Source organism: Urocitellus parryii, chromosome 2 (genome assembly GCF_045843805.1).
Source record: "Urocitellus parryii isolate mUroPar1 chromosome 2, mUroPar1.hap1, whole genome shotgun sequence".
In the NCBI taxonomy this organism is placed as follows: Eukaryota; Metazoa; Chordata; class Mammalia; order Rodentia; family Sciuridae; genus Urocitellus; species Urocitellus parryii.
Window position 1 is genome coordinate 139,065,848 of NC_135532.1, and position 21,615 is coordinate 139,087,462.

The 21,615-nt window shown below is 37.7% G+C and overlaps 1 protein-coding gene across 5 annotated transcripts; it reads left to right on the forward strand.

Moving 5' to 3' along the window:
• Positions 1-9,687: 9,687 nt before the first annotated feature.
• Positions 9,688-21,026, forward strand: Znf639 (zinc finger protein 639). Of its 5 annotated transcripts, none has more exons than XM_026382849.2 (7): positions 9,689-10,122; positions 11,845-12,071; positions 13,264-13,334; positions 14,123-14,191; positions 15,381-15,491; positions 18,691-18,825; positions 18,958-21,026. In XM_026382849.2, exons 4-7 carry the CDS (start codon positions 14,134-14,136, stop codon positions 20,109-20,111), a joined length of 1,458 nt encoding a protein of 485 aa, XP_026238634.1. In that variant the 5' UTR covers positions 9,689-10,122; positions 11,845-12,071; positions 13,264-13,334; positions 14,123-14,133; the 3' UTR covers positions 20,112-21,026. The 5 variants fall into 5 exon arrangements, with proteins under 5 accessions (XP_026238653.1, XP_026238634.1, XP_026238640.1 ...); XM_026382855.2 differs by having other exon boundaries at positions 11,855-12,071; XM_026382859.2 differs by having other exon boundaries at positions 9,689-9,922.
• The last annotated feature ends 589 nt before the right edge of the window (positions 21,027-21,615 follow it).

The window sequence follows — 21,615 nt, forward strand, 5'->3', positions numbered from 1 at the left end:
GGATTACAAACTTGTGCCATCGCACCTGGCTTTGTCTCCCTTTTTAAAAGGATTGTTCCCATAGCCTCTCACAACTCCCTTTGCCTATATGTATCTCCCTGTGCTTTAATACCACCCCATCTGTAAAAGGGACTAGAAAGCATAAGTTTTAAATTGGACATTTTTTTCAGTCTTTGGTCAAGATGTAGTTTATAAGGAAGAAAGTGAGATATACACATTGCATAGAAAACTCTTGACCATTGCTTAACCTTCAATTTTCACAGTGATCAGCTGGGAAAAATGTGATTGAATTACCTGTGTTGTATTCAGTAATATTTTGTTTATCCTTCGAAAACAAGAATCTGCCTAATATTATGGAGTTAAAAATATATTTGTGGCCTGGGGTTATGGCTCAAGTGTCAGAGAGCATACCTGAGGCACTGGATTCAATCCTCAGCACCACATAAAAGTAAAATAAAGATATTTATTTTACTTTTAGTTTACCAAAAACTAAAAAATATTTATTCATTAAAACAAAGGCTTACGGGCTGGGGATGTGGCTCAAGCGGTAGCGCACTCGCCTGGCGTGCGTGCGGCCCGGGTTCGATCCTCAGCACCACATACCAACAAAGATGTTGTGTCCGCCGAGAACTGAAAAATAAATAAATAAATATTAAAAATTCTCTCTCTCTCTCTCTCTCTCTCTCTCTCTCTCTCTCTCCTCACTCTCTCTTTAAAAAAAAATTTTCTCTCTCTCTCTCTTTAAAAAAAAAAGGCTTACAGATACAAGATTTATATATATATATATATATATATATATATATATATATATATATATATATGACTTAATCCAGAGGTGTTTTACCACCACCGAGCTTTTGAAAAACCACTTTTAAAACTTTTTTTATTTTAAAAAAATTGGGGGACCCTGTCTCAAAATTAAACGAAATTGCTGAAGCTGGCCCCAAACTTGTGATCCTCCTGCTTCAGTCTCTCCATTGCTGGATTACAGGTGTGCCCCACCCACCCAGCAGCAGGGATTACAAGATTTTTTAAGTGCAGATCTTTGGAGTTCTATTTGGGGTGGGGGGGGGGGTACTTAAAACATTTGAAAGCACTTATGCCCTCATCCTGCTCTTGGTCTTTTCTTGCCATTGCTGCATGTGCACTTGAGTCTGTTCCTCACCATGTTTTCTCACAAAACTTTGAGAATCAAGCGATTCGTAGGCAAGAAACAAAAGCAAAATTGTCCCATTTCCCAGTGCACTTAAATGAAAACCGGTAATAAAATCAGATACAACTCCAAAAAGACACACTGGGGGAGAACCAAGCTGGGTCTATCAGGAATTACACATGAAATGGCACCCAGATTCATGCTGTCTCACAGTTTTGACCATCTTGTCACGTCACGCTGAAAATGTCACCACTATCTGGACAGTTGGGAATATTTAACTGGGAATGTGATCTTTCTTTAGCTCTGAAGGTTCTGTAGTACTGGTTTGGGTTGATTTGGTAACAAACATGTGAAATTTAAAAACAATTTTGAAAGTAAAAAAATGTAGATTCATCTTCTACAAATCAATGACATATAAAAAGTGGAAAAGTGTTTCTTGAGGTTAAATCAGACTAAAGAGGTATAACAAGTAGATTTCATGGATGGAATTTATTTGGATCTTGGTTTTGAACAAAACAATTGAAAAAAGACATTTGTCCCACAGTCAAATTACAGTATTAGAGGATATTAAAGAATTAATGTTAGTTTTTGGTGGGCACAGTGGTGCACACCTGCAATCCCAGCAACTCAGGAGGCTGGTACAGGAGGATTGCAGGTTCAAGGCCAGCCTTAGCAATTTAGGGAAGCCCTAAGCAACTTACTGAGACCCTGTCTACAAAAAAAAGGGCTCAGGATATGTCTCAGTGGTAAAGTGTCCCTGGGTTCAATCCCTAGTACAAAAAAAAAGAAAGAATGTTATTTTGTGTGTGTGTGTGTGTGTGTAAAAATTATATGTATTCATGTAAGAAAATACTATATTTTATATAGAAGCATGCAGGAGTGAAATGATGTGAAAATTTTTAAAATGCTTCAGAAAGGGGGCAGGGGGAGAGAAAGAAGGAGAAAGATGAGAGGGAGAAGGGAAGAATAAAACAAAGAAATAAATCAGGTGAAGTGTAACAAAATCATATAACTATGGAAAACTTTGATAAGTATAGGGGGGTTCAGCTCATTTATTCTTTTTTTTTTTTTCCAACTTGCTTAGGCTGACCTTGAACTTGTGATCCTGCTGTCTCAGTCTCCTGAGTTGCTGGGATTATAGGGATATGCCACCATGCCCAGCAGACTCATTTCCTGCCTTCACAGAGAATATATTCTACCAAGAAAGACACTGTGGAATTTCATCCCATCACAAGAAGAAAGTTGTTTTTTATTGTGATTAGCATTCATTACAAATAATTACTCCTTTGCAGAGTATTTTTATTTTTATAAAATTTGTTTATTTATTTATTTGGGGGATACTGAGGATTGAATCCAAGGGTACTCTACCACAGAGACACCATCAGCCTTTTTTAGCTTTTGATACAGGGTCTCACTAAATTGCTGCAGCTGGCCTTGAACTTGCGATCCACCTTCCTCAGTCACTAGGATTACAAGTGTGCACCACTGTACCTGGCTTGCAGGGTTTTTTAAACTTACAATTGTTTTGAACGACCAACAATTAAAAAACAAACAAACAAACAAAAAAAAAAAAACTTACAATTGACACATCAGGAAAAGTGATGTTACTTAGTTTGAGGTAGTCAAAGTTTGGAGTAAGTAAACTAGATATTTCTGATTATCAAAAGCAGCTTCTATGTTTACCATTTTTTTAATATTTGTTTTTTAGTTTTAGGTAGACACAATATCTTTATTTTACAATTACGGTGGTGCTGAGGATGGAATCCAGTGTCCCTGCATGCTAGGCGAGCACTCTAACTACTGAGCCACAATCCCAGCCCCATATATGTGGCAACACTTGATATTATGATATTATGTCTTCAGTACTTCAAGGCTACCTTGGAAGACTGTATGAAACTAACTAAAGACACATTTCTTATTGCCCCTCCACAGTGGCTACCATAGTTATCTTGAAAATAGTAGACTTTTTTTTTCTTTATGGAAAATAGTAGACTTTAATAAGTACTTTTTAAATGAATCCAAATGAAATTCAAAGGCATGTTAATGAAGTATACATTTTAATAGATTCTGTTTTTAAATCATAGACTATAAGTAGAACAATGTATGAATTTAGCCCTTGAAACTGTCAGACAGACTAGTGATTCTGCAATAACAAACAATCCCAAAATTTAGTAAAGCTTGTTTCTTGTTTGTGCAGCCTCTGCTGTGGGTTCTGTTTACTCCATTAAGAGGAAGAGAGAAATCGAAAACTGAGTACTCGAAATGAAATGCCTCCACCTAGAAGTGACACAGAACACTTCCACTGCCATTTCAGTGGCCTAAGCAAGTCACATGTTAATACCCAGTTTCAAGCAGGATAGATAGTGTAATCACTTGTATGCCTGAAAGTAGAGAGTACCAAAAATTGGATATTATTGGAAGGGGGTTATGGCTTAGTGGTAGATCGTTGCCTAGCATGTGTGAGGCACTGGGTTTCATTCTCAGCACTGCATATAAATAAGTAAAAAAAAATAAATAAATAAAAGGTTCAAAAACAACTAAAAGATATTTAAAAATATTGGATATTGCTAAGCAGTGATAATGCTTTCCAGAACCAAAACAATGAGCTGTTTTTCCCAGGGATAACAAACATATCTATTACCTGGAAAATGTTTCCTTTTCATCACCTATTAGTGTCAATTTCCATTTATGTGGTTCAAGCCTTCAGATCATTGCAGGTATGGTGTCAAGTTCAAGTCTATCAAGTGGATACCACACTTAATGTTTGTTTCCAGATGCTACAAATACACCCAGTGCTCCAGAAAAATTAAAAGCACCACAGAAACACTGCACAAAGAATCACTATTTTAATAAGGAAGACTGGGTAGATTTTATTCCTTCACTTATTAGGTTACTCAGCTAAATAAAAAATTAAGATTAAGTCTAAAAATTGTGAAAAGAATTTACAGTCAGGCTGGGACCCTGGTCCACTAAAAACTCTTGGTTAACTCTCAGGGATGAGACGAAGAAAGGAAAAATGGGGTAGTCTTTTGCAACCAGGAGACTATCTCTGTCCCATTTTAGGTAACCAAATTGTGTGGGTTAATTGGCAGGCTAGTTCTGGACTTTGTTGGCTTTAAAAGTACTTCACTACCACTATTTGACGCAGCAATCCCATTCCTTGGTGTATACCCAAAGGACTTTAAAAAAAGCATACTACAATGATGCAGCCACATCAATGTTTATAGCAGCACAGTTCACAATAGCCAAACTGTGGAACCAACCTAGATGTCCTTCAATAGATGGCATAAAGAAACTGGTATATATATATATATACACACACACACACACACACACACACACACACACACACACACAAAATGGAATATTACTCCACAATAAAAGAGAATACAATTATGGCATTTTCAGGTAAATGGATGGAGTTAGAGAATACCATGCTAAGTGAAGTAAGCCAATCCCCCCCACAAAAAAGGCCAAATATTTTCTCTGATAAGTGGATGCTGATTCATCATGGGGTGCTTGTGTGCATGGGATGAGCGGAGGAATTTTGCATTGTCCAAAGGAGAGCAGAAGGGGCATGGAGATAGGAAAGATGGTAGAATGAGACAGACGTCATGATCTTAGATACATGTATGATTGCATGAATGGTGTGACCCTACTTTGTGTACAACCAGAGAAGTGAAAAATTGTGCTCCCTTTGTGTACAATGAATCAAAGAGCATTCTGCTGTCATGTATAACTGATTAGAACAACAACAACAACAAAAAAAAAAAAAAAAAGGTACTTCACTGCCTGGAAGGCCTTTTCTGTGTAGGTGGCTTGAAATTATGAATGCTAGGTATGTCTGCTGAGTATGTGAAATCAGTGATTTGGGACTACAGCATGCAGCTACCTGAGAGAGGAGCATATCAATCACCCAGTGAGGTCTGCAGTAGTGCAGTGATCTAGATGCTCTAAACACTGTTTATCAATTCATTCAGTAAGCTGAATAACTAGACACTTTACCCATCACATCCTCCTTAGACTAATTTAGGCCATCTGTCATGTGCTCCTTTAACACTCTGTTGCCCTATAAGTTTACTCAATGCATTTCAATGTTGTTTAACTGCCTATCTTCCCCATCAACTCTAAGGATGACTAGGTCCATTGATTGTGTTGTTTGCGCCACATCCCCAGAAACTATCACAGTGCCAGACACAGGATATATATGCAATGAATATTCTATGAAAAACATTGGTCAAACATGGTGACACACTCCTATAATTCAGCTACTTGGGAGGCAGAGGCAGGAGGATCACAAGTTCTAGGCCAGCACAGGCAATTTAGTGAGACCCTATCTCAAAATAAAAAATAAAAATGTCTGAGGATGTGGCTCAGAGGTAAAGCACCCCTGAGTTCAATTCCCGATAGTGTCCACATGAACACACACACACACACACACACACACACACACACTCACACATAGAAAGAGATGGAGAGAAAAAGAGGCTTATTAAAAGACACTGTACTGGGCTGGGGTTGTGGCTCAGTGGTAGAGTGCTTATCTAGCACGGGCGGGACCCGGGTTTGATCCTCAGCACCACATAAAATAAATAAATAAATAAAGGCATTGTGTTGTGTCCATCTACACCTAAAAAATAATTTTTTTTTTTTTTTAAATAAAAGACACTGTACTTGAAAGGAAAGCGAGGAACCGGGAGACAGGTGAGTGAGAAATAAAGACGGAGACTAGGCAGAGAGTTTATTTGTCAGAGCTGACAAATAAAGGCACATCTCTGTACAGATGGAAAGAGGCAACACAGGCTTAGGCTCTGCAACTTTTACGGGGAAGGCTCAGGGATTAGAGCTGGGTGGGCCCTAATGAGGGTGGTTAAGATTGGGGTTGATATAAGGGAGTGGTGAGCCTTTCTCAGAAAGGCTCTTGGGCAGGAAAGCAAAACTTTTTCTTAAAATGGTGGCTGTCACTTAAGATGGCCATCCAGATGCTAAGCAAGGACCTTACAGTACTAAGCCAGGAGCTGGAACAGATTGGAAGATAAAATTAGAACTCACTGCCTGTGGAAAAACAATGTAAACAGGAATGGAACCAAAAGTTGTGAGGACAGAAGCTTGTGCAAAGTAGAAAGAAGCATTTAAGAACATAAAATTATAAACACAAAGTACTTTATCTTGGAAGAGGCTCACGCAACTGAACGGACTTGAAGCTTAAGCTTCACTATATTCATTGCAAATGTATGATAAGTGGTGATAAACGAACTAATGTGCAAATCGCTGTGGAATTTCTGAAGAATGATCAGAGATATCAGCAAGGGAAAATCCAAGATTTCAAAGAAGGGATAAATCCTGATCTTGATCTTACAAATAGAAACAAAGGAAAGAGATTGCAGATTTTAAAAAAAGGACATGCTAAATCACATAGGTGAGAGAGAGGCAATTTAGTTGTGGAACAGTGAGAAGTACTATTTGACTGGTATGGAACTGGGTGAAGAAAGTTTAGGATGGTGGTTCTCAAAGTATGATTCCTGGCCAGCAGTACCAACATTTCTTGGGAAGAGTTTATTGCCAAGCTGCAGTTGCTCAGGCCCTAGTCCAGACTTGCCCATAGAAAAACTCAAGATAAAACACAAAAATCTATATTTAAACAGAGTCTCTAAATGATTATTATTATTATTATTATTATTTGGTGCCAGAGATTGAATCCAGGGGCACTTAAGCACTAAGCCACATCCCCAACACTTTTTATTTTTTATTTTTATTTTTTATTTAAACAGGATTTCACTAAATTACTTAGGGCGTGACTACATTGCTGAGGCTGGCCTTGAACTTGTGATACTCCTGCCTCAGCCTCCCAAACTACTGGGATTACAGGTATAGGCCAGATTGCCAGACTCAATTCTAATGCATTTTAAAGTGTGAAAAACAATGCCTTAGATTACTTGAGCATAAGATGAAGTTATTTTATTTCTCACAAATTTAATTTTGGGCTGTTATATAAGATAGCCAGAAATAAGAATAAAAGAATTATGATAGAGAGAGAGAGAAAAAAATAATTTTATTTCATACCCCCAAATAAATTACAAATAAAGAGCTAAAGTAGAGAATCTGACCAGAACTTTCATGTAAGAATTTATTGTCTCAGCTTAAAGCCAATAATAGGACCTATAAAGAAAAATATTAGTAGGCTTGATTTCATAATAATTGGAGAACTAACAATACTTAAAAGTAAAAACAAACTAAAAAGAAATATACATATCACCTATCAATGGTAAAAGGCCAAGATTATTAATTTTAAAAAAATATAAACAACATGTTTTAAAAAAATAGGAAAAGGCCATTCACTGAAAACTCATGAAAGACAAATAGCCAATAAACACCTGAAAAAAGAATCTAATTTCAAACAAAAATACATATTAAAATGGAACACTACATTTTACTTACTAAATCAGCAAAGCATTTTTTGAAGATGGAAGCAACTTAAGTGTCCACTATTTAACTGTATGATCCCTTGTAGTAGTGCAAAGTGCTACTAACATTTTAATAGCATAAGGAACACTCACACTACATTTTTTAAAATGTTGTTACAAAACAACATAAACAATAATATTCTAAATTTGAGAAAACGTGTGGAGGGATAAAAATAATGGGAAGATATAGAGCAAAACATTACCATTGATTAGCTCAGAGTTATGGGATAACATTTTTCTTTTGTTCTTCATACTTTTTTACTGTCTCCATTATTTTAAAAACATGCATCCCTTTTCTTTTCTTTCTTTCCTTTTTTTTTTTCCTCCCATGTATCCCTTTTCTAATCAGGAAAATATTAAGCTATTCTATAATGTGGCAAAAATTTAGAAGGATGAGGATTAAATATTCCTAAATCAAAACTATAATGGAATTTAGTAAACTATAAGTTGGTATTTTGAGATTTCAAAGTTTCACTCAAGTTGCCACCCTCCTTTGGAGGGGGAGGTGGGGGAGGAGAGGAAAAGGAAGAACTTACAATGAAACTGTAAATATACATAGTCAAGCTACTCAAAGAATTTTAAATTGCCTTTGATTTGTGATTATGTTACAAGACATCTAAACATTGTAATTCTCTTCTAAGTGGAAGTGTGAGAATTTTTCAAAATAATGCACTGGGTAGGAGAGGGGAAGATGTGTGTTTAACTACAAAACGTTTTGGAATAAAACTTCATCCTAGAATGCAGACTGACACAAGACTACCCAGCGAGCAAAAATAACTAAAGATGGTCGCATGACACCCTCTTGTGGCTTCCACTATATCTAGATCAGGAAACAACAGAACCAGCAGAGAAGGAAGGGAAGGATATAGGTGGTTCTTTATAAATTTATGTATCAATCGCGTATGGATTCCCTGTTCTGTGCCAGGGACAAACTATACTACAAAACAGCTTTAAGTCTCTTCGTACTTATCCAAGTCATACCAACACTCGTGAACATTCGTTTATTTGAACTGAATACACACGAAGATTATGAGGTCATAAAAATTAAGGCTCACCAACAAGTAGTGTCTCTTCTAAATACCATATAGTTTTATTTCCTTAGAGAGGGTGAAGGAATGGGGTAAGGTCTGTTTCCTCCTTTCCAGAGGTTCATTGGTTAATTAGCACATGCGTATCAGAAAAAGCACAACAGAAGTAAATTAAAAACCATGATTGCTGACATGACTTTCCAAGTGACCTTAGACAAGGATTATTATATATGGACCTCATTCATTCATTTCATAATTATTTGAACCCTGGGTGCTTGGCTATAAAAATAAAGTGTCAATCTCTCACAAGCTAAATTTTCTAATTTGTAAATTGAGACTAATTACTTCAACCTGTTGTCAAAAGGATTAGGGGTTGGGGGTAAAACTCAGTGGTAGTGTTTTGTATGCACCAAGACCTGGCTTCCATTCTCAGTATGGGGGCTGAAGGGGATTCAACATGATCACACTTAAAAGTTGCTTTCTTTCAAAGTACACACTTCACCCCTGAGCTGTATTCTCAGCCCTACAGGTCATTTTAAAAACCGTGTTCATAAATTTATTTATGCTCGTTCAATTTAATCCTTTCATTAGCTGCTCAAGGAACCTCTAGGTCGGAAAAGGAGTGAAATAATCTAATCCAGCACTCTATATAATTTCACGTTCGTTCCAAGATTTCTTGAGCCAACGAAACGGGCTGAAGCCTAATAGCCACTCAAGATCTTAACAAGTGTCACTTCTCCATGTGGACACGATCCTAGCCCGGTGTGGTTCTTCTGTGGGGCCTCGGTAAAACCATGACGCGGCCTTGCCCTTTTTGTCGCCAACAGGGTGCTGGCATGCTTTAGGACTGAAATGCCATCTGCCTTGCCTAACCTGGGCAAGATCAGTCGCGTTACCGCCCTTGCGAGAGCACTGTCGCAAGGGGGACTGCTTGCACGCCGCGCTTCTTCGGTTCCTCGCAGCGCGGGAGGGAGGACGGAGCAGCCGGGGGGAAGTTCGTCCGGCCGCCTGGCTAGGAGCAGTTCTAGGCGGTGGAATCACTCGCTGCGTTTCCTCGGGAGGGGCGGAACCTCGCCCGGAAGGGGCCTGTGGCGGCGGAAAGGCGCCGGCAGGGGGCGCGGGCCTCCGGGCCACCCCCGGGGTGGAGGCCGGTGGTCCCTCCCAGGCCGAGTGTGCGGCAGGGCCGTGCACCCGCCCCCCCACCCTCCATCACCTCGTCACCTCCCCGCCCTCTCCTCTGGCCCCCGAGGTGATCGGCGCAGGCGCGGAGCGAGGCGGTGAGTGTGGCCGCGCAGCCTGGGCCTGGGGCCTAGCGGGCTGGGCTTGGGGCACGCGGGAGGGAGAGGGCCGGTCCTGACAGAGCGCCCTGGAGCGCGAGGGCCTGAGCGGCGTCGCCCGCAGCCCGCGGCCCTCTCCGCCCGCGCTCGGCCGCAGCCACCTCAGCTGTGCCTGGGCCGCCTGGGGCCCCGGGGAAACGGTGAGTGTGAGGGAGGAGCGGACGGGCTGGGCGCTGGACTGGTGCAGGGGACGCCGGCGTGCGGGCGCATCTTCCAACGGGAGAGGGCTGGAAGGGCCGGAGGCTTCCTCAAACTGAAACCCTGCCTTCGTTTAAGGCGGGATGGCGTCCCCTCCCCCACCCCCAGAGCCGGTCCTGACTGGCCGAGGACTCTGAGGACCCCCGCGCCTCTCCCTTCAGGGCGCCCTTGGGGTCGTGGTTTGGAGTTCCCCAGCGCCAGCCGCTAGTGGCTGGGCCGGGTCGAGGCGGGCGCGTGGCGCTCAGTGGAGGCGGCGGGGGCCGAGGATTCTTGCCCGGCCCCTGGGACGGGCATGTGTTTTGCGGCGTGGTGCCACGCTGGCCCTCCCGCCCTGCCCGGCAGCTCCGTGACCCTCCGGCGGCGCATCTTGGTGCTCGCGTCGGTCCCGGCGCCCAGTCTCCCAGAGCTGCCCAGACCCACCCGTTCGGGTGCTTAAGCCCCCTCCCGCCACCCTCTCTGGCTTTCTTTGAAGTGCAGCCTAGGGACACCAGTAAATTAAGCAGTTTATCTCCTTACAAAGAGATACCGATTGTGCTAGAGTATTTCAGTGGAGACTGAGTCCGAGTTGGATATATAGTGGACTCTAGTTCATACTTTCCTGAAACATTTTGTTTCAATTTTTAAAAAAAAATCTAGAAAATATATACTTATTTTTATGAAGATAAAAAGGGAAGTTTAGCTCTTTTAAAACTTGTTTAAAATGTAGCTTCTTATTGTAAAGATGTCTTATAGCATTTAGCAAGAAAGACTTTTGCATTGCACAAAAGGCACAGTATGAGAACTGTTTTTTGTATATAGACATTCTTGTTGAAAAAAATGACGGGTGAAAATATGCTAACTTGTATTGCTAAAATACTTTTTCAAAAAAAAATGTTTCTTATAGCCCCCCCCCCTTTGTGAATGTATACCACATCATAGGAAGAAGTGTAGGTGTACATATCAAAATGTTAATAGTGGTTTTTCCAGGTAAATGGATTGTAGGTGATTTGCTCTTTTTAGTAATTTTAATTTTCCCGCGGGGAAACATTATGTATAGTTTGTACTTAAGTGGGGAGAGGGGAATGAGTGGTAAGTTGCATGTGATTCAAAATCTTTGTGATAGGAGGAGAATTGGTGAGCAAATATTTGTTTTGGTACTGACACTGAACCTAGGGGTGCTCAACCACTGAGTTACAGCCCCAGCCCTTTAAAAAAAAATAATAATTTTTTTTTTTTTAATTTGGAGATAAGGTAAATCGCTGAATTGCTGAGGCTGGCTTTGATCTTATGCTTCTCCTTCCTCAGTCTCCCCAGTGGCTGGGCTTATAGGTGTGTTCTGCCGCCAAACCTGTTTTAGTGAATAAATGTTTATATTGATAGCTTTGAATAAAAAAAATCAAATTTCTTCATCAAGATAATTATGCATACAAAAACTTTTTGTTGTTTTAGAGTGTATAGAATATGAATTCTGAAGCTTTTGGCTATATAAATTCTCGAAGTGTATAAAAGGTTTTATGTCTTGGAATTTTAGCTTATTATATAAAGATGAAAATAGCCTTTTTGATATTTGGATGCATTGGATTGGGCTGGAAACTCAAAAGAATGCTCTTTAGGTTGTTGGGTGGGCATTTTATATATGCTGGGTGAGGCATTTATATCATTTCTGTAAAATTCATGTTTGTCAGTTTTTCTTAGGTGATGGTCTTCCCCTCCTTACAATTGTTGGCCGAGAAAGAACTGGAAACAAGATGTAACTTGTTGGTGGCAGTGCTTAGCCATGAAGATGTACCCACATACAGTTAGAGTTATTCAATGTCCAGGAATCAGAAGACATGTATTTGCATCTCTGGTTTTGCCATTTCTTAGTTGACTTGACTTTCACTGAATATGTTTCTTCATCAGTAAAATTGAGGTGGGTTGAACAGTAAGCCTCTCAGTGTACATCACGGAATTTTTTAAAAGACAATCTAGAATAAGGGTTAGGAAAATCCTTAATAAACTGAAGTAATATATTACTATATGATTGCATCTAGTGCTGATATACCCAGAACTTAGTAAAGCAGCAAAAATAGTATGTACCCCTCAATTCTTTATCACTAGAAATGAGAAAATCACCTTGGTGTTAAGAAAAACAGCACATGAGACTGGATTTCGGTTTCTGGCATTCCCTCCTTGCCCATGCTTCTGTGGACAGGCACTCTTCTGAAATTCGGGGGTAGTTCTGATTTAAACACTAATCTACTGGAACTGGATTGGTGACTTTATCTCCCTATTTGTTTCCAACACTAAATAAAGTAATTGAAGACTTTGTTTCTAAATTGGTTAGATGTGGCTAGGGATGTAGCTCAGTGGTAGAGCAACCTAAGGCCCTGGGTTTATTCCCCAGGACCAAAAAAAAAAAAAAAATTTTTTTTTCTAATAAAATTAGTTAGACTTATATTCAAATCCCAACCTCACTACTTAGTAGCCAACTTTGATTAATCAATAACAAGGAGTAAATAATAATTTGGTGAGGGTGTTATGGATTTTGCATAACAGGTTCACAGTTTGCTGTATGGCTGGTTAAGAACCTTAACCATTTCAGGTCTATGATTCAGTATTTGTTTTCTCTATGTTTACTTCCCATTCAGCTGAATATATTAAAATATTAATGCAGATTTATTCCTATTTTGAGGTCATTCATGGCTATAACTTTAGAAGGTAAAGTCAAAGGAATATGAAAAATTTATATAAATAATCACATCAGTATATACAATTTTTAGTGTTTAGTAAAATATACTCAAGGGCTGGGGATGTGGCTCAAGCGGTAGCGCGCTCGCCTGGCATGCGTGCGGCCCGGGTTCGATCCTCAGCACCACATACAAACAAAGATGTTGTGTCCGCCAAAGACTAAAAAATAAATATTAAAATTCTCTCCCTCTTTCCCTCCCTCCCTCCCTCCCTCCCTCTCTCTCTCTAAAAAAAATACACTCAAAAGAGTATTATGCTTGAATTATTTCTTTATACTTTTCTAGTTAATTAAATATCTGGAATAATTGTAGTTTTGAATCTCAGAAATGAGCCACACTTTTGCTTATATGACTTTTGTCATGTTTAACTTACAGGTATTTTTTTTACCATCTGTGGAAACTTTGTAATTCATTTTTCCTCACTGAAATATTAAGAATTATACCAAGTAAGTGGTATATAAAATTATATAACTGTTTTATAACTGTTCATGTGGGAGCCAGGCATGGTGGTGTATGCCTATAATCCCATCACCTTGGGAGGCTGAGGCAGGAGGAAGGGGATTTCAAGGCCAGCTTGGGCAAGTTAGTGAGAACCTGTGTCAAAAAATGAAAAGGACTAGGTATTGCTCAATTGTAGAATGCCCCAGTACCACAAAAAACAAAAACAGTTGATGGTAAAATAATCATATAATGGTTGCCACACCTTTTCTGACTCAGTAGAATAGCAAATGTGACTTTATCAATAAGTTAAGGATTTTTTTTTCTTAAAAATTATTTATATTCTGAGGTTCTATGTGATGCATATTTTTTTTTGGAAGCTGTGAGTCAATACAGAGGTGTAACAATATATTTTTTAGTGTAGCCACCTTTAGCTTGAAATCTGAATAAAAATATTCCCAATTGCAGGAAATGTGATTTGATAGCATAATGGGCTTTTTAAAATAAAAATTTTAAGCATAAGTTTTATTATAATTATCCAATTCTTATAATTACAACATTTGAAAAAGAATTTCTCCATCTTAGTTAGAAAGAATGCAGAAATCAGTGTCCTGTCTCTAAGCTTAATAGGAAAAGTAATCAAAAATATAAACAGAGACATTGTATAGCATTTCTCATACAAGGTTTATTTTCATGTGGCACACACATTTCTTAGTGCAATTCTTTGGTTAGAAATAATTCTTAATACAACATTAACAATTATTTGTGATATTTATTAAATGTTTTTACTTTTTAGATTGAAAAGATATGAATGAGTATCCTAAAAAAAGAAAAAGGAAGACTTTACACCCTTCTCGTTATTCAGGTTAGTGTATAAGTTAATTAATTTAAAGGTGAGTGTGTATATTTTCGAAGAAATTGTATTCTTATCCATTTTTTCAAATGATTAGATAAGACTTAATATCTGATCAATTTTCAGGTCAGATAAATTTTAAATTCTCTGAATATATATTCCTTATTGTCTACCATGTGCTAGAGACAGACATGTTAGAACTTTAAAGACATTATTGTATTTAATTTTCATAATTCCATGGGTTATAGATATTTAAAATTTGTTAACCATCGTTACGAATTATATAGCATAATTGAGCTTTCCTGTCTGATTACCAAGCTGTGCTTAAGACACAATGATAATTTGAAAATATTTTGCATTACTGAGGGAACAAAACTTTATCCTATACATTCTTTTCAGAAATGTGAACTTTCAATTTGACTATGTGATTGAAGTTGGCTGTGTTGTATTGGCAATATGAAGAGGTCTTTATGGCCATTTCTGATATAGCTTACACATACTTGAGACAGTCTCAGACATACCTGTTAGCTTACTCCATGCTCTTATTCTTCTTATCTGAGGAAATTAAGCCTGGTCTACTGCTTACTGGTGTTTCCCAGGCAAAACTTGAAGAGATTATATTCAGAAGCTTTCATTGGACTCCTCAGGCCATTTCCCCTATGTATTATGCTTTCTTTGCCTGATGGCATACCTCTCACTGTTTTGTGCAGTTAACAAGGCATTCATTATATATTTGTATTTTTTTCCCCCATGGTGCTGGGGATTGAACCCAGGGCCTTGCACATGCAAGGCATGCACTCTACCAACTGAGCTATATCCCAGCCCTATGTATTTGTATTTTGTGAGATTCTGATTGTAAGGAAAATTTTATTCTTATGTATTTCAAAGTTATTATATTTTAGAGTCTGTAATTTATGCTTTTCTTAAAGCTAAATGTCAGTAGATCTGAAATATAAAAGTTTAAAACTGAGAAAAATACACTTTCATTATAGATGCTATATTTTTTTTTATCATTAAAATTTGTGCCGAAGACATAGCTCAGTGGTAGAGTACTACTTACATAGTATTCACAAGGCCCTGGGATCCAGAAGGAAGGAAGGGAGGGAGGGAGTTATCTTCTAAATAATGTGAATTTGAATATGTTAAAGATATATGTATGTTTGAAACATTTTAAAATTTTCTTTCATTGTTTTATATTCAGATTCCTCTGGAATAAGCAGAATTGCAGATGGATTCAATGGGATTTTTTCTGATCATTGTTACAGTGTCTGCTCTATGAGACAGCCAGACTTAAAATATTTTGACAACAAAGGTACATTTAATATTTTCCAAAATACTTATTTCTCTTTGAATTGATTTTACAGTGACTGAGTATATAGATAGCTCTATGGTAGAGCCCATGCTTAGCATGAATGAGGCCCTGGGTTTGATCCTAACACTGCTAAAAGAAAAAATAAATGCTTTTACATTTTTTTTTTTTTTTCTTATTTGAAATGGTAGGTGATCTGGGTGTTGTGACACATGCCTATAATCCTAGCAGCTTGGAAGGCCAAGATAGGAGGATAGTAAATTTGAGACCAGCCTCAGCAATTTAGCAAAACCCTGTCTCAAAAAAATAAAGGACTATGGGTTTAGCTTAGTGGTAGAGTGCCCTTGGGTTCAATGCCTAGTATCTCCCCCCACACACACAAAAAGGGGGGGGGGATATAAAATATTGAGTTAATGATTTCAAAGCAGGCAAGAGTATGAATTTGGTATAACTTAAGAAAATGTAGTGTTTGGTATTTTTCTTTTAAGAAAGCAAGTAAGTAATTTCATTTTTTAACTTTTTTCCAGACATATGAATAAAAAACACACCTTCCTAAATCATTTTTAATTGTGTAGCAATTGGTGGCAAAGTAGGAGTGATGTGGAGTTGGGAGCATTTATGGTGGAAGGTTAAGAACAGTGTTTCCATAGCTCTTCCACTCAGCTATACCTCTCAGTCTGAAAGGCTAATGAACAGAGAGTGAGCAAGGTCAACATCAACAGTTATGAATCTTGTATCTCCTAATGACTCTTATTTTCTAGGCATTGAGTAGAATGATAACAACTTATACTTACTGTCTTCTCTATGAGTGATCACTGACACAACTAATTCCTTTGGGCTCCTATTATAATCACAGAAACATACGTTATAAAAGCACACATGGACTCAGGGCTATCATTGTGAACTTACGTTTAGCTTGATATAGATTCAGATTGATATACGTTAGTGTTAATAGATGCGGTAGTATACACACACATTTTTTGCTCTGTTAAACTGAGAGGACCTACAAGCAGTGATACTTCAGGAGCAATGGTGACATTTTGTGTCTATATCATGGTTTCCAATACCATTCATAAGTAAAAGGAACTAAGTCCCCTGGAGAAATAGTTGACGTTAGGTCTGGGGCAAGAACAGAAAAGTCCTTTCAAAACAAAACAAGAGGCTGAAGCAGAAAGATTATAAGTTCAAGGCCAGTCTGGGCAACTTAGCAAGACCTTATCTCAATATTTTAAGAAGGACTAAGGACCATAAAGAAAAATTATGTCATTTGCAGGAAAATGAATGGAACTTTAGAACCTTATGTTAAGCAAAGTAAGCCAAACTCAGAAGGTTATGACTTATATGTTATCTTTCATATGTAGAAGCTAGACAGGGAAAAGAAAGTGGGGTGCATCTCATGAAAATCAAAGGGAGTAAAGGGGAGGAAACCAGGGCCAGTGGTGTATGTCTGTAATCCCAGTTGTCTCAGGAGGCTGAGACAAGAAAATTGCAAGTTCAAAGCCAGTCTCAGCAACTTAGCAAGGCCCTAAGCAATTTAACAAGACCCTGTCTCAAAATAAAATATAAAAAGGACCTGGGATTTATACCTATGGTAGTTAAGTACAAAAAAAGAGAGAGAAAGAGACCAGGGGGAGAGAGGATGAGAGGGAGGGAAAAAGGAAATACTTAAAATTTAAAAGTTAAAAGGGCCTGGGTACCAAAAAAAAAAAAAAACCTCACTACCTAGAAACCACACACATTCACACACACACTTATTAGGGGAATGCTTAAGGAGTATAAGAATCCATCTGAAAGAGCTCCCAATAACCAAAGCTGAAATAATTTGGGGAATTAAAAAAATCAAATTATAATCTAAAGAATCAATTAAATATCCAAAGTCTATACTGATGTAGATGACTGAATAAATAAATAAGGGATATAAAACAAATCTCCTGTATAGAAGAAATTTATTTATGTAGAGGGGAGTTATGTTCTATCTCCTTTTTCTCAAGGAGATAGAAGATAACTTCTCACTCTTTAATTGTGATGAAGTATGAAAGGAAAGTAGAGAAACCTAACTACTACTTTAGCCAGGTGATCAAGGTCAACATCAACAGTTACAAGTCATGTTGATATAGTATGCACTCTTACCAAGAGCGCATCACATTTACATCACAGTTTACTTCAGAATTGTGCTGCTCAATAACTCATGATTCCAATGTAACCATAAAAAAGAAACAGCAGATTCCATTATTGGGATATTCTACAAAATACCTGACCAGTAGTCCTCAAAATAGCCTAAAGAGACAGGATAATTAAATATACTATGGGATCCTGGAACAGAAAAAAGACATACTGGGTAAAGTAGGGATATTAATGAATCACTAGTAATATATCTGTCATTGGACTGGGATTATGGCCCGGTGGTAGAGTGCTTGCCTAGCATGCATGAGGTACTGGGTTCGATCCTCAGCACCACATAAATGTAAAATAAAGATATTGTGTCCACCTAAAACTAAAAAAAAAAAAAAAAATAGTAATAATTTTGTTAAAAAGTAATATATCCATCATTAATTATAACAAATGTACTATAAGATGTTAATAGTGGGGAAACAGCATGAGATACATAGGAACTCGATCTTCATAACTTTCTATAAATCTGAAACTTATATAAAGTCTATTTAAAAAAAAAAAATGTGGGCTGGGTATTTAACTCAGTGGTATAGCATCCCTAGACTCAAGCCCCAGTACTGCAAAAATAAAACATGTTGAAACCCAGTTTTGTCAATGACCTGCATTTCCATTTCCCCATGCTAACTTGGTAGAACCTGGGCTAAGGAAATAAAGGCTTATTCAAACTCAGAAACTTAAAATTCCTAAGCAAGTTCAAAAAAGTGATCTTGGGCTATGGTTGTAGCTCAGCGGTAGAGCACTAGCATGTGCAAGGCTCTGGGTTTGATTCTCACATAAAAAATGTCTAACTACAACTAAAAAAAAAAAATGTATTCATGTCTAATTGGGGCATAAAAGCATTTGCTTATTTGGGCAGGTTTTATTTGTTTGTGGTATATAGGTAACATCTCTCTTAATGGCTAAATCTAAGTCCTTAGTTTCTATTGGAATTCAAAATTATTTCAAAAATAGTTATTGCTTTATTTTATAATGTTTAGTGCTTTGATATAAATAATAAACATTTTTCCAAATTTTTTTTTTTTTTTTACAGATGATGATTCTGATACCGAGACATCAAATGACTTGCCAAAATTTGCAGATGGAATCAAGGCCAGAAACAGAAATCAGAACTATCTGGTTCCCAGTCCTGTGCTTAGAATTATAGATCACACTGCCTTTTCTGCAGGTTAGGGAAACTAATCATATTGGCATATTTCTATAGACCTATGAGAAAAACTCAGTGCATACCACTGTGGTATCTATCTAATTGATCAATTGAATAACGGTAATATAATAATAGGATCATTTCATTTTTCAGAAAAATCTGCTGATGTAGAAATTTGTGATGAAGAGTGTGACTCACCCGAATCAATCAACCAGCAAACTCAAGAGGAGAGTCCTATAGAAGTTCACACCGCTGAAGATGTCCCCATTGCTGTAGAAGTGCATGCCATTTCTGAGGATTATGACATAGAGACAGAAAACAATTCCTCCGAGAGCCTCCAAGACCAAACTGATGAAGAACCACCAGCTAAACTTTGTAAAATTCTTGACAAGAGCCAAGCTTTGAATGTGACTGCTCAGCAGAAATGGCCTTTACTGAGAGCTAATAGCAGTGGCCTCTATAAATGTGAACTTTGTGAATTCAATAGTAAATATTTTTCTGATTTAAAACAGCATATGATCCTGAAGCATAAACGTACCGATTCAAATGTGTGTCGAGTATGTAAGGAAAGCTTCTCTACCAATATGCTTCTGATTGAACATGCCAAACTACACGAAGAAGATCCTTACATTTGTAAATACTGCGATTACAGGACAGTAATTTTTGAGAACCTCAGCCAGCACATTGCAGACACCCACTTTAGCGATCACCTGTATTGGTGTGAGCAGTGTGACGTGCAGTTCTCCTCAAGCAGTGAACTCTACCTGCATTTCCAGGAGCACAGCTGTGATGAACAGTACTTGTGTCAGTTCTGTGAACATGAAACAAATGATCCAGAAGACTTGCATAGCCATGTTGTAAATGAGCATGCGTGTAAATTAATAGAACTAAGCGATAAGTATAACAATGGAGAACATGGACAATACAGCCTCTTAAGCAAAATTACCTTTGACAAATGTAAGAACTTCTTTGTGTGTCAAGTATGTGGTTTTCGGAGTAGACTTCATACAAATGTTAACAGGCATGTTGCTATTGAACATACTAAAATATTTCCTCATGTTTGTGATGACTGTGGGAAAGGCTTTTCAAGTATGCTAGAATATTGCAAGCATTTAAATTCACACCTATCTGAAGGGATTTATTTATGTCAATATTGCGAATATTCAACAGGTCAGATCGAAGATCTTAAAATTCATCTAGATTTCAAGCATTCGGCTGACTTGCCTCATAAATGTAGTGACTGCTTGATGAGGTTTGGAAATGAAAGGGAATTAATAAGTCACCTTCCAGTCCATGAAACAACTTGATTATTCTCTTTGATTTACATAATGTTTTTGTGAAATAAATTCAACCTTTTTTTTTTGAGATGTTAAAATGGGTAATTTTAAAAACATGAGATTTGCCTTTTAACAAGTAACATTTTCCAGTATGTAATTATACCTTAATTGTGGTATTCAATTGCATGGTAGTATATAGTTTTAATCATTCTTGGTGACTGTAATTTGGTGTCTTGCATGTGGTTCAATTTTATGAATTGAGAAGAAACATGTACTGAAAAAACTATCTACAGTTTTCCTTCCTTAACCATGGTGCTATTAACCTTTTTAAATGCAAGGTAGGCTTAGTTTTTTTTTGTATGAAGTTATTAAATTACTGCACTACCAGAACTAAAAGAACATAAAATACATTTAAGTTCATTCACAGTCCATTAATAAGACCACCCCCCCTTTTTGTAATACCCATCAGGAATTAACCCTAAGCAATCAGTAGACTCTCTGTGATTAATAACAGTAGGAAGTCTTCCTTATAGTAGGGGAAAATGCCATTTTGGGGGGCAGTTTTTCATTTTTTAAATCCCCTATCTGTTGAATAATTTTGAGATTGGGGAGACAGTAAAGCAATAGACAAAAAAAAGGTAACCATTTCATAACTGATTGACATTTTATCTTCAATTATAGGACTATGAATATATGCCCAACTTCTTTTTTTTTTTTTTTTGGTACCAGAAATTTAACCCCCAGGACACTTAACCACTGAGCCACATCTCCATAACCTTTTTATTTATCCAGAGACAGGGTCTCACTTAGTTTCTAAGGCTCACTTTGAATTTGGGCTTTTAACTTGGGATCTTTCTGCCTCAGCCTCCCAAGCCACTGGGATTACAAGTGTGGGCCACTACCCCTGGCTAATGCCCAAACTTCTGATACCAAATTATACATTGAGAAAACTCATTTAACTATTTATTTTTTTATTTTTTTTTTTAAATAATTTTATTCAACATTTATTTGTAATCTGTAAGGAGAGGGCGAAAATCTTTGAATTAATTTGCATAGTTCATCAACTATAGCATATATTACACATTTAGTAAAGCTAATTACAATACTTTTTTTTTTTTTAAAGAGAGTGAGAGGAGAGAGAATTTTTAATATTTATTTTTTAGTTCTCGGTGGACACAACATCTTTGTTGGTATGTGGTGCTGAGGATCGAACCCGGGCCGCACGCATGCCAGGCGAGCGCGCTACCGCTGAGCCACATCCCCAGCCCTCATTTAACTATTTAAAAAAAAAATTAGGAAGATCTGGGTGATAAGGAGTTGCTGGCATGATAATGATAAATTAGATTTATTATTTCTATTAATTGACTATAGCTATCATAACAAATTATTACAAACTGGGTTGCCTAAATAGCAGAAATTTATTGAAATTCTGAAGGGCAGAAGTTAATAAAGGGATTGGCACAGTTTGTTCCTTCTGTAACCTGTGAGGGAAGAATCTGTTCCAGATCTCTCTCTTTGGCTTATACATGGTCAT